This window comes from Siphateles boraxobius, unplaced genomic scaffold, assembly GCF_051911475.1.
Source record: "Siphateles boraxobius isolate OS27281-9 unplaced genomic scaffold, OSU_SipBor_1 5, whole genome shotgun sequence".
Taxonomy (NCBI): domain Eukaryota; kingdom Metazoa; phylum Chordata; class Actinopteri; order Cypriniformes; family Leuciscidae; genus Siphateles; species Siphateles boraxobius.
This window is the reverse complement of record NW_027509141.1, coordinates 4,843,691-4,862,500: the sequence shown is the minus strand read 5'-3', so window position 1 is coordinate 4,862,500 and position 18,810 is coordinate 4,843,691. Positions and strand designations below refer to the sequence as shown.

General features: G+C 37.9%; 1 protein-coding gene across 2 annotated transcripts in view; it reads right to left on the bottom strand.

The window, feature by feature from the left end:
* Positions 1-18,810, bottom strand: part of iars1 (isoleucyl-tRNA synthetase 1) — a 101,239-nt gene that overhangs the window by 45,000 nt on the left and 37,429 nt on the right. For both annotated transcript variants that reach the window (XM_077202572.1, XM_077202574.1), the window contains exons 22-25: positions 15,559-15,636; positions 11,985-12,106; positions 5,316-5,418; positions 3,940-4,023 (exon numbers count right to left, since the gene is read on the bottom strand). In XM_077202572.1, coding sequence (XP_077058687.1) covers positions 3,940-4,023; positions 5,316-5,418; positions 11,985-12,106; positions 15,559-15,636 — 387 coding nt within the window. The remainder of the gene's footprint in view (positions 1-3,939; positions 4,024-5,315; positions 5,419-11,984; positions 12,107-15,558; positions 15,637-18,810) is intronic.

Sequence of the window (18,810 nt, the reverse complement as noted above, 5' to 3'; positions counted from 1 at the left end):
TTCAAATGGAGTTAGGAGGTTTTTGACCAGTGAATCACAGACATTTTGTGTCGTTCATGGCATTATCAACTTACAACTTATAAAGTTTATTGTAGCTCTGCGGGAGCTCAGTTTTTTCTGTCATTTGGTCAAGCATTATGCCACATTCAAGCATTACAGTGGGCTTAAACAGCTCGCCACAAACAACTGACAATCATGACCTAAATATGATTTTCATTTACAATAATAAATACTAAAATTCAGCATTAGTAACTTATCACGCCATTAGTCACTCAAGCTCCGAGGATCTCCAGTTCTCGGCTCATTTTGAGTCGGACTTAAATCACATCTGTTGATCATGTGAATCAGTGAGTCGTTGTCTCGATAATGCTTTCGGATCGGTTCAGTGGGACTTGTGTGATTTAAGTGAACAGAATCGGCTCATTAATTATTCAGACACCGCTATCCCGCCTCGGAGCGGCTGCCGATTTCTGCATTTCAAAATAACGAGGAACGACATGTTTTCGGCAATGCAGTGGAGTAAAAAGTACAATGTTATGTTTTGGAATGTAGTGAAATAAAAGTTTCCCAAAATAAAAATACTGCGATAAAGTACAGATACTTGAAAAATGTACTATACATAAAGTCCCCCTGTAGTCAATCATTTCACCCCTAAAACTCATCTTTGATCACCAAAAGTACATATTAAATGTTTTTTCGTCTTTATGCCTTAAAATATCTTGAATGTAACTCAACACCCTTGCCTCATTTAGTATGCGCGGTTCTATGAATATGCAAATGAGCCCCGCCTCCACTCACACACTCAGCTCAGAGATCCAGTCGTTGACGATCACACGTTGATCTGATTGGTTACAAGGTAGTTTGTGACGTCAGAAACACCAGCGATTTCAAAGCGTGTTTTTGAGACTGTCTTTGGTTCACTGCAGTTCTAAGTAGAAAATACTCAGCAATGCTGTCGACTTATGAATTTCCACATGCTTTGTCTTAAAGCCCATTAAAAACACCACATAGACATATAAACAACATTAAAAACTGGATTTTCACCACAGGGGGACTTTAAGTACAGTATTGTCCATCACTGACTAATCAGTAGACATAGGTCATAGCAGCAAACACACTGAGATGATCTTACTAAATTTATGACACTGTCAAGAAAATGATCGCAGACTATCTTTGGTCACATGGCCATGACGACAATGACTCTCACTGTACGATGTAGGATCACCGTTTAGGACGGCCACGACCACAGAAATTGCCACGATTGATCATCTTTCGTCTGGGACTTCTACTTTTTTCACGTCAATCTTTGTTTAGCTGTTGCTGTTTTATGATGAAAAGCTCCAGTTCTTCTCTATTTCAGTGTCAGTGTTTCTGAACTCCTGAAACGCCTCCATTGTATCTTGAGTTTCTTCCGGGAACGAACACGTCACAATATTCCTCAGTATAATAATTAATACGCAGAATAAAGGGGCGGGGGCTGGTTGAGTTAGTTAGTAGTGTGTTAAACTGGCGGTTATGGCAAGGGGCGGGACATTTCCCAAACACACTCGAAGCGCTCGACCAATCACAACACACTGCCCCAGACGACCAATCAGAGCACAGTGTGCTTTTCAGAAGGGGCTTCATAGAGACAGGAAGTAAACAGAGCGTTACTGACAGACTGGGAAGAGAGGAGCCGCAACAATGGAGAATATGAGGAAAATATGTTTTATAGAACAAGGATATATAACCCAGCAAGCAATTTTGCATTTAAAAGACGTCTAATAGCCGTCCAAACACAGCCCTGACGTCTGGCTAAAACCAGGCAAAATTTGGGCTGTCAGTGAAAATTTAATAGACGTCTAAAACATCGCCTAAGAATAGCGTAGTCATCAATTATATAACATGTCAAAGAAATGAAACCAAACAGCTTGTAATCACTGTTGACTTTGCTTACATGATGGAATATCATACATCTCATCTCGCAAGTTATTTTGGCAAAAACGACATGTAGCCAAATTCTAGGTTATTTTGGCTAGAAGTGTGTTACTCATTGCTGAACTATATCGGGTCTATAGTTAACCTAGATGGAGAAATGACGGCTATTGCTTGTTGAGAAGGTTCTGCCTGACAGCGACGCTATAAAGTTTTAAAGCACCAGTGAGAGACACGTTGTGTGTTTGCTGTATTGCAGTGGGAGATGCTTCATTAAATCAGGTGACTGCAGCGTTTGTGTTTCTCACATTGCGAGAGCAGAATAAAAACAAGTCAGATGGTTGAGTTTGTGTCTCACATGTTCATCTGGGACTCGAGTCACAGAAACGTCATCTGAATAAAACATGGCATCTAATGAACCTCACAGAGACGGTGCTTTAAACCAGCCGAAAGGAAGCTCTTTAAACTCTGTCTCCAACACATCCATCCGTTTAAGAGCATTATGATCGGATTCAAAACAACAGATTTGAAAAACGCATCTCTGTTGCTGCTGGATATGAATGTATTTAAATACCTGATTATCTCTCACTAAATAATGCAAAGCAAAATGCAACTGGGAAAAAAGTCCAGTTTCATCATCTTTCATCCAGGTGATTTTCTCATGAATATATTTGTGAGTCGAGTGGGTCATGGTGAATACTGAAGCTAGCGCTGGGATCAATCGTGTGTGTGTGTGTTTGTGTGTGTTCTCGGCGGGGGTGTTTGACAATCGAGCGTGGCAGACACGGAGACAGAGGAGCTAATTTTAGCTCGGAGGCTCAGCCCACCCATAAATCACTGCGGCAGGGGCTGGAGATAAAGGACACCGGTTGAGCGTCTGCTCACACACTCCCTGCACGCATGTGTGCGTGTTCATACACTCCAGAAGAGTGCTGTGATGTGGCCATCGATACATGCTTAGGTGAACATGTTTGCCGAGGACACCACACCAGCAGAGGGCCCTGCTGAGCTGATCAAACTGTGCTTTGGTTTAAGTCACTATTAAATTCACATTTCTTTTTTGCAGCGTTTATTACAAATCATTTATCAGTGCACATCATTACTGTTTTAAGTTCATGTTCCCTCATGATCTTGAATCAGAATTCTCTTTTCTGATGACGAGGGTGGAGCAACCTGTCACTCACATGAGATCAGCCAACAGCAAACCACAATGTTGTCTTTTAATCTTGTTTGTGTCTATGTGGTGTTTTTAATATGCTTTAGGACAAACCATGTGTAAATTCATAAGTCGACAGCATTGCTGAGTATTTTCTCCTTAAAACTGCAGTCAACCAAAGACAGTCTTAAAAACACGCTTTGAAATCGCTGGTGTTTCTGACGTCACAAACTACCTTGTAACCAATCAGATCAACGTGTGATCGTCAACGACTGGATCTCTGAGCTGAGTGAGTGAGTGGAGGCGGGGCTCAATTGCATATTCATAGAACCGCGCATACTAAATGAGGCAAGGGTGTTGAGTTACATTCAAGATATTTAAATGTTTCTTCCTTGAAAAAAAATGTTAATGCCTTAAAATACGTCATTTTGGTGATCAAAGATGAGATTTAAGGGATAAAATGATTGACTACAGGGGGACTTTAATAAATACAATTATAATTATATATTATATTTGAATTATACTTAAAATAATAATTTAAATGTATACTTTCTTAAAATGTAGACAGAAAATGATATGCAATTCTGTCATGATGTAGAGATACTATTACCAATTCAATGGAAAATAATTAAAATCAAAATTTACAAGTATTTTAACGTTAAGTAGAAAAGTTTATTGTAGATATTTATAATTAAAATCGACTGAATTTCAACCGAGACATCATTGGTCAGTCCTCATGCATTGTGTTTTCATGGAAAAGAGCGAGCAGGTAAATTATAATAACTGCTTTGATTGTCACACACACACACACACACACACACACACACACACACACACACACACACACACACACACACACACACACTGACCTCCAGGATGTACTTCTGCAGGGACTGGATGTCTGCGAGAGCCTCGGCGTCCTGATGGATCACCACCACCTCCTTCAGCGGATACTGGAAACACACACACACACTGGCGTCACACACACACGCAGTGACTCCAACATGCTCTCAGGAGATCGTGACCCGTACGGATCAGGCCACACGGTTCGGCACGCATGTGATTCGTGGTTTTGGGCATTTTTACTGCGTGATAAATATAAGCAGCGGCACAACGGTTCATAGGCTCATCGTCTCCAAATTATCACCAGAAATGGATAAATATGAAGTCTGCTGTTTAAAAAAAATAAAGAACCAATGTAAGAGAACAGTTATTGTGCAAAAACAGCGGGAAAACTGTATATTTGTCCAACGTGCGCATGTCAAAAAATAATATTATGTTATAATATACAATAATATAATGATATTTATTAATGTTAATAAAACAACAAAATACAGCTTTAACAAAGATTAAACTATATTTAGTTTCTAGAGTGAACAAATGGTGTTATTTTACATTTAGGCTTACTAATTAATTTCTGTATGTGAATACTAGTGTTAGACTTTGTAACTTTGCTATTTAGTATTCATCTCTGCTTGTGATGTCTTCTGTCTGCCCGCCCTCTGTGTGTGTGTGTGTGTGTGTGTGTGTGTGTGTGTGTATATATATATACACACATAGTCAAAACAAGTTATTCAGACACCAGATATAATTTTTGATATTTTCTTTTACTAGTTTGAGCAGGAAACTATAGATCATTTATGTAAATGAGGATATCAAAATAAAATAACTGACATATCATACCCAAATATTCTTCATACAGTGACTACCGGTAAAATGTATAAAAATGTTGGACCAAAAATGATTCCGACACTTTGAGCTGATCATGTTTTTCTTTAATTGCTAATGCACCTTTTTACGCTACAGACTGAACAACATGAAGCATTGCTTGGTAACTGGTTGAGCTAAACTGTTATTATCTAAATGTGTAGTTAAATTTAACAGCTGACAGATATTCAACATAATTCATGTGTGAGACAGTCTAAGGATGGACAAAACCAGTCAAATATCAACTGATCTGATAACTCTGACTTCTTGTCATGTTTTATTGCCATTTTCCAAACTATAGCGCATAAACTGTGATAATGTGAGAAATGTTGGATGTGTCTGAATAAACTTTGGTTTGACAGTATATATATGTATATATATATATATATATGTGTGTTTTTTTTTTGCTAAATCGAACAATGATCTGATCCGTGGCTTAAAAACCATCAATAATCCGAACCGTGAGTTTTGTGATCCGTTGCACGCACACACACACACACACACAGACACACTCTGAGGATTCAGCACGGTGTCTCACCTTGACGGGAAGAGTCTTGCGGTCTCGGATCACGCGGCCCAGCTCGATGACCGACTGCATCTGGGATACCGCGTTCTCAATGCGCTTGTCAATCAGAGACTCCCTGCCAAACACACACACACACACACACACACACACACACACACACACACACACACACACACACACACACACACACACACACACACACACACACTCATTCAGCTGTGGAAGAGCTCGAACAATCACAGAACTGAGAGCGGAGGTCTGTCGAAACAACCAGTGACTGAAACAAGATAAATACTGTTCTTTTGAACTTTCTATTCATCAAAGAAACTTGAAATAAAAATGTAAATAACTGTTTTCAACATTGATGATAATCATAAATGTTTCTTGAGCATCAAATGATTTCTGAAGGATCATGTGACACTGAAGACTGGAGTAATGATGCTGAAAATTCAGCTTTGATCACAGGAATAAATTACAATTTAAAATATATTCAAATAAAAAAACAGTTGTTTTAAATTGTAACAATATTTCAAAATATAACTGTTTTTGTGTGTATTTTAATCAAATAAATGCAGCCTTGGTGAGCAGAAGAGATTTCTTTAAAAACAAAAAAAATCTCACCGATCCCAAACTTTTAATCGGCAGTGTATATCAGACGGCATGTATTCATTAACAAAAATATAGCCATGTGCAGTAATATTGAAAAGTGAGGATGCAACTCATTGTGATATCGAATCGAATTGAATCGTGAGATCAGTGACGATTCACACCCGTTACACAGTACGTTTCAGGTGTCACATGCACAGGGCACATGGTGTCAAACAGCATCTAATGCTTCTCATCATGTAAAATCATTGCAAAAATCTCCATCCTTGAACTGTTTCACGGCTACATCTGCAAACGACTGAAGAGAAGAGATGTTTAATCAGTTAATGAGCTCAGTGTCCTCTCCTCGGACACAAGGTCACCTCTGCGCTTATTAACACACACACACACACCACTGTAACACGGGACATTCGCTGAATTTAGAGAAGCGTCAGGAAGAAAAGTCCTTCAGAGCGTTTACAGCTCTAGCAAAGGTGTTTACAGGCACACGCTAAATCATTTCAGAAACAAGCGAGGACCGTTCTGCCCTGATCGGGACACACTCTTCAGAGCGAACACATGCTATTAGGCCGGTCAAAATGGCTGAAAATCTAAATTCAAATTTATTTCTTAAATAAATGGACATTGGACCTCATTTCCAAGTTAGCCTGGGTGTTATTTATCAGTGGAGACATTTTCAAAAATGTTCATCCAGTCCTTCCAGTTGCATAGTTCGTCTGTGCTAGGCTAGCACGAGTCAACGGTATCTGCTAGCCAGCCATTAAAAACAGTTTTACCCACTCCACAGTACACCAAAAGCAAATAAACTATAACGCCAGACTATCGGAATGAATGTCTGTTGAGAGAATAATGTTAGAAATCAAACTACCCTTTCATCGCATTGCAATAAGTATACTTTGTTCCCTGTATTTATTAGCACAGTCTACAGCAGCGGCGGAGTGATATTAAGTTACCTAGGCAACCGAGAGAGCCGAGAGCTAGACGTCCCGACCATAGACAGTAAAAGAAATGGACACAGTGAACGGAGAAAACTGAAGCCCATTAGAAGCACTCACTTCCTGATGGCTGAGCGACTGCGCGGGCTCAAACTGAGCGTGACGACAGTCTGACAGTTGTAAATCTTCTAGTAGCGGTGGCAATCTGAAATCACCTAATTCCTCAAAATCGTTGTTGAAATATTTTGTCCAGTTGCTTTTATGGACTCTCTATCTATGGGCTTCTCCCTTAACTTTATGCCTCTATGTCCCCCCGATTGCCTCATAGACAGTAAAAGATTGCCTGTGTGCTTCTCCTCCTGTCTATACAGAACTTTCTCTACTGTGCGACAGAGAGTCGCGTGCTTATGACGCAATCGTTAGTCTATTTTTTTTAAAACGGCTTCTTCGGGGCCATAACATAAGATGCAAAGTAATGGAGCCTTTTATACATTGTCGTGTTTCTTTAGAAATAAATAATGGACAAATTAAGTCTTTGGACGCCTCAGATGTAAAGTTATTCGCTGTCAAAGTGACGCCAAAATGAATGGGAGTCAATGGAATGCTAACAGCAGGTGAAGTTCTGCTACAATGGCGGCTTCCGCGAGGCTTCAATTTCCGGCTGATGGATTAGGCTTGGTCCCGACTGTAGTGCGCTTCTGTTCTGTGTTTTCTTTTCGGCGTCGTACTACTAACCGGAGCAAAGTAAACTTCCGCCGCTGCTGAGAAACTAGTTCCTGTGAATGTAATGCGATCATTGAGATGCAAGCAGGGCTGCAGCTATCGATTCTTTTTGTAATCGATTAATCTAGCACTTAATCGATCGATTAATCGAGTAATCGGATATTTTTTGTGTGTGTGTGTTTTATTAATAGAATAGTTATATTAAACTTGTGTCTATTTCAGTTAAAGCTGTTATAAGTTATATACTATAAGTTATATAGTATGCAAGTTATAAAGCTATCTCATATGTGAATTTTCCTTTAAGATGTTATAATATAACCACCCTAAGCATATTTGTGTATTCTGGTAGTTTAACGCTGAAGAAGAGCTGTAACGTGACTTGTTGTTGAGCACGCAGTAAAAGCTGACGCACTTTATGTTCCGTGCGTTTTAACTGAAAAATGAGTACTCCGAATCTTTATTAAAAACCAACAGGCTGGGGCAGGCTTAATTTTTTGTTGTTGTCTGTAAATATTTGGCAGACGTGAAATACAAACAAGGTCTCGCAAAGACTGCAATACAATATTTTTCCTCCATCACGTCCCGGTGTGTACAGTGAATGCATGCTGAAATTATTGTTGCGTGGCTACATACAAGTTTAAGCATATGTGATGCATTGCTGCAAATGGTCTGACTGGCGTGTGTGTGTGTGTGTGTGTGAAGGGGTTCTTTTTTTAGGTTATACTCTCTTGCAATTGAACGTGATAGTTACGTTTACAACTTAAAAATGTCATCAAAGCTAAAAATCATCTCTAGTCAAACCGCATCACGACATCGCTACAAATACAGTATGGGATTAAAACAGCGAACATCAATAGGCTTAGACTACGTTACCTTGTTTCAGCGAGTTAAGTGTATTAAGTGAATTAAGTGTGTAATGATCCCACACTTTAGACAATTTCTGCCGTTTATTTACATATTTATTCTCCGCTATCGCGCCAACTAAATTAAAAATATATGCTTCCTGAACAGGTCCGTGTGAATAAACGGTCCGTGTGAAACAATCAAATCCCTCCGCCGCGCGTATAGTGCGCGTCATAGGAATTTAACGAGGCTTCGAGGCAGCGTTTTTGCCTCAAGGAATTTTTGTAATCGAGTAACTCGAGGAATCGTTTCAGCCCTAGATGCAAGAGTAGTTTGATTTCTAACATTATTCTCTCATCAGACATTTACATTGATAGTCTGGCGTTATAATTTATTTGTTTTTGGTCTACTGTGGAGTGGGTAAAACTGTTTTTAAAGCTACACTGTGTGATTTTTACCCCCATCTAGCGGTGAAAAGGTATATGACCATCCAGTGAATATTAGTTTCTGTTCCTCTCAATTCCGATTTCGTTTTAACTCCTACGGTGGCCAATGTAGTCCAAGATTGGAATGCAGCATTACAACTGCATTATCACATTAGGCTACGTTAATTGTGTATAAAGTAAAATAAATGAAAAATAACTCAAATTTAAAGTGCCTACATATAACTTATAGCCTACAAATTATAGCGCCATTAAAATATTAATCACATGTTATCCGTCATAGAACACGGATTTATGTTACAAGGTAAACAATACTTTTCATCATTGACGTGAGGAAACCTATCCTAGATGTCGTTCTAGCGTTATGCACAGCACACAATGATATAATTAGCCAAGCAACTTCCAATATACACAAACAGGCTTAATTAACGTTACCTGTCGAGAAGAAAGCAGGCAACGTCGGCATCCTTTTTAAAATCGTTGCTCGTCATGAGCTCTTTCCATCTTGGAAAGGCCACTCCAATATTTACTTTTGTCTTGTTGATTTGCCTGTTGCGTTGCCGTCTTAATTCTCTTTTTCGCTTCCTTGGCGACTCTGATACGTATCCTCGAGAATAAGAGTGATCCTCCATCAGCAACAGACTTTCAAAAAGGCTTTCAGGTTTTTATATATCAGTCTCAAGCAATCCCCCTCTTGAGATTCGACACGGTGCCATCGAGTGTTAAAACGCGAAAGGCGAAGCTTGAATTAACCGTATCTCCCTCTTTGGCTAATGTACTTTCAAGATGGAGGGGCAACATGGCGACCGACATTAGAACCCCCCACCCGTATGTATTTTCAATGGCATATTATACACTCACGAGAATACTTTATTACTTGAACGAAGTAAATATACATTAATGAGCACATATATTTTTGAAAGAACTAAGTGTTTTTAGCTAAGAATAAACTAAAAAAGTTACACAGTGTAGCTTTAATGTTAGAGGGAAAAAGTATTGTATTGTGTTCTTTGAACACAAGGGGGCGCAATAAGCACATATTAACCAAATCAAGCATCGCATCTTTTATTGAAATGACATTCACTTTTTCAAGTGCATTAGCTTTTTAAACAATTGTTCTTAAATAAAATATAATTTCCTTAATTTGAATGCTTAATTTGTGCATCAGTAACCTGAGAAAACACGCTTTAACACACAGCGTAATGACCTACATGAACACACAACAGCAAACCGACATTCAGAAACACTCACTACATCTACATATTGTTCATCAAAAACAGCAGACGCTCTGCTTGATGAGCTCAGCTGATGAACACACACACACACTCTCTCACACAGCTCTGACTGATGTGCAGGTCTGGTCAAGTGTGTCGTTGCACAATTTTTGCCTCCAACTGAGAGGGTTTTCGTCAGCAGGAAGACGTTTTCCACCATTTTTACATTTTTCAATTTACATTAACAAAGCAGTTGCAACGCACTTTACTGGATAAGCTAACAAAAACAAACCGCGTCAGTTACATCATCATGCGTCATGCCTCTAGACACCAAAAATTTGAATGCACAGTTTTTGCATTCGTATGTGCAGTTTTTTTTTTTAATTCGACAAATATTTGAAATTCAAATTTTTATTTGACAGGCCTGCATGCTTCAAACACCAGATTAACTCTCAACATCTGACCAGATGCAGGAAGAGTTTTGTGTGTTTATCGGTTTCAGAACATCTGATGAAGTTCATTAAATAAGGAAGGAAAACTATTTTCTTTCATCAAACAGTCTAAGTTCTAGCTGTCAAAATGTAAATGTCTTAATGCGGAATGAGTTTAATCAGCTTCTGCATATCGATCTGTTCACGCTCCCGAACACAGAGTCTGCTTGTGTTCGACTCTCACATACAGGGTTCAGGTTTCAGAGATTATCTCATCATTTCAGGTACAACAATTTCAGTAAACTTTTAAATTCTGCATTTTAAATAAGGGTTAAATTGTTCATTTTATTTATTATTAGTAATAATATTATTATAATTATTATTAATAATAATAAATAATTAGAATAATGTGCAATTACAAATACAGTATATAAATCTAATAATATTAAATATATTGTTTATTATTATTAATAAAAACATATGAAATATTATTAGATTTATATATTTTTAATTGTACAATTTTTATTTTATATTACAATGAATGAGTTACAAATGATTCATTTTTCAATTATTTATGATTATGATTATTATTAATAATAACAACAATAATAATATAACATTTTAATATCATATTAATTGTACTATCATTATATGATGTATTATTAACAAATAATATAATAATAATAATAATAATAATAATTATATTTATACATTTTAAAAACAATAATATTTATAGATTTTTTAACTTTACTCTTATTGTTTTGAAAACGTTTTCAATGATTGTTTTTATTTTTCTTTAATAATTATAACAACAACATTTATACATTTTTAACTCGCCTATAATAATTTTCACAGTACAATGAACGAGTTAAGTTTTCAATTACTGTTTTTTTATTATTTATTTATATTAATAAATACTACTAATAATATATTTATATATTTTTAACTCCACTATAATTACTTATATTCATTTATGAAGTGTCAAGAAATTGTTTTATACATAGTAGAATTGTATTAATTTAAAAAACGTTCTAATGCCATGACATCTTAATTATGACAGAAGGTGTTTGCTAACGGCCATGAATATTGTTTTATATAGTATATATGTTATGATAGGAAAGGGCGACGATTAACAATATAGATTGTTTCAAAGCCGCTTTACAGTGATAACAGGAGATTACAGTAACAGTAGAAGCTCTAGAATAAAGTTATTGTGCAGCTAAAGTTAGTTTTGATTGATTCACTTCCATTGCAAAGATCATTAGTTATTAACGTAGCGGCCGCTAACACGACACCGTTCTAACAGAAAAGTTTTAATGTTCATTTGCACGAAAACAGTGTTTGGTGCTCGAGAATGCAAACCTTGAAACAGGTTCCAAGGTGCAGGCGTTGAATAACCGTTAACATGTGATGCTATCGGATATTTATTGTTGTAATACAGAACATGTTAGCGTGAACGTGCAGCGCTGATGACTATAGCGTGTACCTGACGTGTGGCAGCATGAGGAAGTGAATGCTCCCCGTGTCCTTCTCCTCCACTGACACCGGGTCCATCAGGTGACGCAGGTTCTGGTACATCATCTCCGTTATGAACGGTGTGAAGGGAGCCTGGGCACAAGAAACACTTCTTAAAGGTGCAGCGTGTGATTTTTAGCTGCATCTAGTTGTGAGGTTGCGAATTGCACCCAACAGAAGTTACGGTGGCCAACAGGAAGTGATGTCGTCGTCGAGAGCAGCTATGTAAGGGGACCCACGGTGTATATAGATAGAAATGGCTCATTCTAAGGTATTAAAAACATAACGGTTCATTTATACACCCCTGAAAACATAGTTATGTATATGATATTGCATTTCTGTCAACAGATCCTCCAAAATATTACACAATGCACCTTTAAGTGAATGAATAAACTACAGACTGAAGATTCATTGAAGCATTAAGTTGTTCCTTATAATCACTGATGAGGAAAATGAGGCATTGAAAGTCTGCATATCTATCAAATGATCTTTTGGGTCATTAATTAATTATTGCCGTAAATTGAAGCCCCGCCTTCACAGTTATGAACAGATGATCAGCTCCAACAAGTGGACAACTATTAAACTGCAAATATCAATAGTTTCAAATAATAGTTCAACTCTCATGTTGTTGGAAACCCCATATGACTTTCAGTGGAACACAAAAGTGAATCGCGCCGGTCGCTCTTTACCATTCAATTACAAGGACACACCGTGTCCTAACTACACGCGCCGCACAATAAAAGGTTTATTCTCCATGTTAATCAGAGTTTTGTACTAACCGGCCGCGGCGGCGACACGCGACGATTCTATTTTAGAAACGGTTTCTATTTTTCTGCGACATCACACTGGAACAACTAACACAAAGTGTGGCAATGATAATCTCAGGTTCTGTTTATGTGCTTTATTTAATGTTAAAAGCGTGTAATAATGTGACTTTGAATATCATTTAGTGCTCCAGCTTTGGAGCTGTAAAAGCAACAATGGATAATTGTGACCCTGGACCACAAAACCTTAAAGTCTTATGGGTCAATGTTTTAAAATTGAGATTTATACATCATCTGAATGTATCTGAGGATAGGACAATATTTGGCCGAGATACAACTATTGCAAATTGTGAATCTGAGGGTGCAAAATATCGAAATATTGAGAAAATCTCCTATAAAGGTTTCCATTTCTGTTGGCGATTGTGCTGATACTCACAAAATACATTTTTGATATATTTAAGGTAGGAAAATTTACAAAATATCTTCATGGATCATGATCTTTACTTAATATCCTAAAGATTTTTGGCATAAAAGAAAAATCGATAATTTTGACCCATACAGGGGTTTGTTGGCGATTGCCACAAATATACCCGTGTGACTTATGACTGGTTTTGTGTCCAGGGTCACAATTCACCTCAGATCTTGAATTAAACAAATGGAAAAAAGAACCTTCAAACTGTGACGAAGATCGTTTTAGTAACTCAGCCTATGTATTTTTAATAATGTTTAAATAGTGTAATATTTGTGAATTTGATTATGTACTTATCCATTTTCTGTGAGTGTGACTCTGGTGCCGCGAGACTCCGCCCACACGCTGTTCTGATTGGCTGTTGGTTTTGATTGTTTTTAACGCATCTCGCAGTCCCGCCGCGTCTAGTGTGGACAGACTAATTCGCTCGTTGCACGTGGCCACCATGTTGGATTTCTGATCAGCGAGTGTGCGGTCGGACACTTCCGGTCTCGCTTTACGCCGGTGCAGGGAGCCGGAGAAAACCGAAAATTATCTCTTGTTTCTAGAATTATATCACTTAAAATACTACCTATATATATATATATATATATATATATATATATATATATACACTGATATTACTATCACACGAGCAAATGGCAATTAAATGCACGGATGCATTTAATGCACGGTCAGATTAATGAATGAAATACAACTGTTCACGAACAGAAGATTGTCTTGGACTCATGCTACACGCAATTTTTAGGATTCAAGAGAGGCCACTTGCCTTTCAGAGGGTGACAGCCTCAGCACTTCATTGTTGTGTGTCGTTACGTTTCGTCACGTTACAACAAAGTCAGCTTTCATGCATTCCCCGTTGCCGCTGCAGTACGGGCAGAAGATCCGGAGGGATGACTTAATCAACCAGACCCAAAACACCCGGGTCTGTAGTCTGCATTACTTTATTTAATCTGACTATGCATCCGTGTATTTAATTGCCATTTGCTCGTGTGCTAGTAATACATATCTTAGTAGTATTTTAAGTGATATAATTGATTCTATAAACGACTATAATAGATCATTTCGGTTTTCTCCGGCTCCTTGCACCGGCGTAAAGCGAGACCGGAAGTGTCCAACCGCACACTCGCTGATCAGAAATCCAACATGGCAGCCACGTGCAACTAGCCCATTATTTATCGCTGGAATCTTAACGTATCGCATCTGGTTAGGACACGGTGTCAAGCATCAAAAAGTCATAAAAACGCTGTGAGTGTCACCCGTGTGACTTGTGCAATATATATATATACAAGTTTTCGTAAGTCATATGATGCTTTGTGTGACAAACTTAAGTAGTTCAAGTAGTCAATTGTGGGGAGCAGGACGAGGCCGATGGCAAGATTGATAATGCGCGACGCACCGGTCTCGTATCTCTCACGGCGGAGCGACGGCAGTGAAGAGAGAGAGAGGAACAGGCCTGGACTTTTGTTGTGTTTTATTATAAGTGACAGCAGTCGTCCGTGAGGGGCTTCGTTTTTTCGTTTTGTATTTGTTAATTTTATTATTAAAGTCTGTGAATGTTCGCCGGTTCCCGCCTCCTCCTTCCCACAACAACGAACTTTGCTACATCAATACTTTCAGTTTTTTAAATAAACATGTTTGATCTTAAAAACAAAGCTGTCGTATGGCTACAGTACACGTGCAGTGTTCATATGAGCTACTGATATGATACTATAAATGGCACTTTTTAAGCAATTTTGAAGCTTGACAGCTTTAGTTTTTATTCACTGTCATTACATTAAAACGAATGGTCAGGATATTAAAAACTCAGCTTTTGTGTTGCACAGAAGAGAGAAAGTCACACAAGAGTGAAATCACATTAAAATAATGACAATTATAATGTCAACTATTCCGTTAGGAAAGATTATTTAATTATTATTATTATTTTAGTTATTTATTGTTATTCATTTATATTCATCTGTTTGTTCCTTAAAGCATAAACTTCACAAAAATGTGTTAAATTGATGCTTAAAACAAGAAAAAATTATCTTCAACAGTTTTGCATTTCAAGTGAAGGATTGTTTTAAAAAAAATAAAATTAGAAAAAAAAAATTTCATAGTACAAAAGAATCCTTTATTTTTTGGTTTTATCATATAGTATAATATTATTTAGTATTATATTCATTTTAGTATTGCAACAATTCTTCCTCAAGTATTGCTACAGATCTATATTCAATAACTGATCCACTCAAACCACTGAACGGCCACATTCCTTCTTATCCTTTTGAAACTAGTGCGTTTGATTGTGTTTTGTGAGCGCTGGCGAGACTCACCATCAGTCGACACATGGAGAAGAGCACACTGAAGAGGGTCTCCAGGGCACGAATACAGTCTTCAGTCCCACTCTCACCCTGAACACACACACACACACACACAGAGAGAGAGGATAACAGCTGCAAGCACTGCTGACTCCTCCGCTCTTAAACACACACACACACTGCAGTGTCACAACATCAAGCATCACGTCTGAGCCTGCAGGTCCTGGGTCTCATTTATAAAACAGTGCGTAAGATCCTTTTTAAAAGTGTACGTGCGCCTGAATGTTAAAAATGGCGTACGCCAAAAAATAAATATAAAAAAAAAACAGTCAGCGAAAGATTGTGCGCACATGCGTTTCCAAACCGAAATAACCATATATGGAGCTTACAACGCCTAGTTTTGCTATGCATATCCTCATCTGCATATCATTTACATATGAATATCCATCCACATGATACCGTGTTTAATGGTACAAGACATTAGGAAAATATGAGATACAGATGTGCCGTCACATCACATTGCTAAAAATCTTTTAGTAGCCTATCCTTGCCTTTTTCAATAAATAAATAAAAATAGTTCAATTCAGAGATAGTTTTTCTCAATCCTTTCCACTGGCCAAATAGAATTTAATTGCTTTATATTTTTAATGGAAGCAGATTGGCCTTATTGCACATTATTGATCATTAATTGCATGAAAATATGTTCTCAGACTATGAGTTCTGCTATTATCATGCGCTAAGCAAGCATTAAAACACAGCATGCTACAGCTAAATGTAATTTCATGTAATTCAAGTGCTTAACTCTATTATTGAGAATGGCATATTTAATGTAAATGCGTATATCAGTTTAAATCATTCTTTTATTTATTATTGTGAACATGCACTGTATTTATGATTAGGACTATGAGGATTTAAAGTGGTTTTCCTTCATCTGCCGTCAATCCCTCAGATTACCATCAATAGTATGTAGATTAGTTTAATAAATTAACAACAGAACGTAAAGAGACAGTCTATAGGAGTGAAAGCTGAATACACACAGAATGAGCAGGAAAATCTGAGGAGAGAAATAAAGTCCAATTTAATGCTGATTATCCAGGTTTAGTGCAAAGAGTTTCCTCAATATTAAAGAAATATTATTATTATTAATATTATTAACGGCCTTAGGACAAACACCTGGTGCACACCTCATTTTTAGAGTAAGCTATTGTCCTCAATACAAGTGAGTGTAACATTCTTATTTATCATAATTCGTAATGATGAGATCTAACAATGTTATCACAAAATCAGTACGGTTTTTAGTATTGAAAAGTTCGAGAAAATCTCACAAAACCTTTCAAATGTGCGTTTTTTTTCTATATTTTCATTCATATACATTTTGTGTGTGTTGGGAGGGGGTAAAATATCCATTTTTTCTATTACATCTGTATTAGTTTATATTGAGAATCTCTGGTGAGGTTTGAGGAAAACAGTGGCAACTGTGATTGTGTAAAGAGAATTAGCCAAACTCAACTCTACAGTCTCAGCATCAGTCAAATGTGTAAATAAACCTTCTGTGATAGTTTACTAATGCCTTAGTTCATGTGTTTTCATAAAGTGTAGCCCACAACACCTTCCCTTTCCTTTCCTCCTTCCTCATTTTCTTTCTTTCCTTCCTTCTAGTTTGCCCTCCTTCCTTCCCTCATACTTTCCCTCTTACCTTCTTCCTTTCCCTCTTTCCTTCCTTCTTCCTTCTTCCTTTCCCTGTTTCCTTCCTTCTTCCTTTCCCTATTTCCTTCCTTCTTCCTTTCCCTGTTTCCTTCCTTCTTCCTTTCCCTCTTTCCTTCCTTCTTCCTTTCCCTGTTTCCTTCCTTCTTCCTTTCCCTCTTTCCTTCCTTCTTCCTTTCCCTCTTTCCTTCCTTTCCCTCTTTCCTTCCTTCTTCCTTTCCCTCTTTCCTTCCTTCTTCCTTCTTCCTTTCCCTCTTTCCTTCCTTCTTCCTTTCCATCTTTCCTTCCTTCTTCCTTTCCCTCTTTCCTTCCTTCTTCCTTTCCCTCTTTCCTTCCTTCTTCCTTTCCCTCTTTCCTTCCTTCTTCCTTTCCCTCTTTCCTTCCTTCTTCCTTTCCCTCTTTCCTTCCTTCTTCCTTTCCCTCTTTCCTTCCTTCTTCCTTTCCCTCTTTCCTTCCTTCTTCCTTCTTCCTTTCCCTATTTCCTTCCTTCTTCCTTCTTCCTTTCCATCTTTCCTTCCTTCTTCCTTTCCCTCTTTCCTTCCTTCTTCCTTTCCTTCCTTCTTCCTTCTTCCTTTCCATCTTTCCTTCCTTCTTCCTTTCCCTCTTTCCTTCCTTCTTCCTTTCCCTCTTTCCTTCCTTCTTCCTTTCCCTCTTTCCTTCCTTCTTCCTTTCCCTCTTTCCTTCCTTCTTCCTTTCCCTCTTTCCTTCCTTCTTCCTTTCCCTCTTTCCATCTTTCCTTCCTTCTTTCTTTCCCTCATACTTTCCCTCTTACCTTCTTCCTTTCCATCTTTCCTTCCTTCTTCCTTTCCCTCTTCCCTTCCTTCTTCCTTTCCCTCTTTCCTTCCTTCTTCCTTCCTTTCCCTCTTTCCTTCCTTCTTCCTTTCCTTCTTTCCTTCCTTCTTCCTTTCCATCTTTCCTTCCTTCTTTTCCCTCTTTCCTTCCTTTCCTTCTTCCTTTTTATCTTTCCTTCCTTCATCCTTTCCCTCTTCCCTTCCTTCTTCCTTTCCATCTTTCCTTCCTTCTTTCTTTCCCTCATACTTTCCCTCTTACCTTCTTCCTTTCCATCTTTCCTTCCTTCTTTCTTTCCCTCTTTCCTTCGTTCTTCCTTTCCCTCTTTCCTTCCTTCTTCCTTTCCCTCTTCTTCCCTCATACTTTCCCTCTTACCTTCTTCCTTTCCATCTTTCCTTCCTTCTTCCTTTCCCTTTCCTTCCTTCTTCCTTTCCCTTTCCTTCCTTCTTCCTTTCCCCTCCTTCCTTCCCTCATACTTTCCCTCTTACCTTCTTCCTTTCCCTTTCTTTCCCCTCCTTCCTTATTTTTTCTTTCTTTCTTTCCTTCTATTTTGCCCTCCTTCCTTCCCACATACTTTCCCTCTTTCCTCCTTCCTTTCCTTCTTTTTTCCCCTACTTCCTTTTTATTTATTTCTTTCCTTCCTTTTTTCCCTCTGTCCTTCCTTTTATTTCTTTCCTTCTTTCTCTTTTTCTTACCTTCCTTCTTTTTTCACTCCTTCCTTCCTTCCTTCCTTCCTTCCCTCCTCTTTCCTTCTTTCTTTTTTGTAACTGTCCA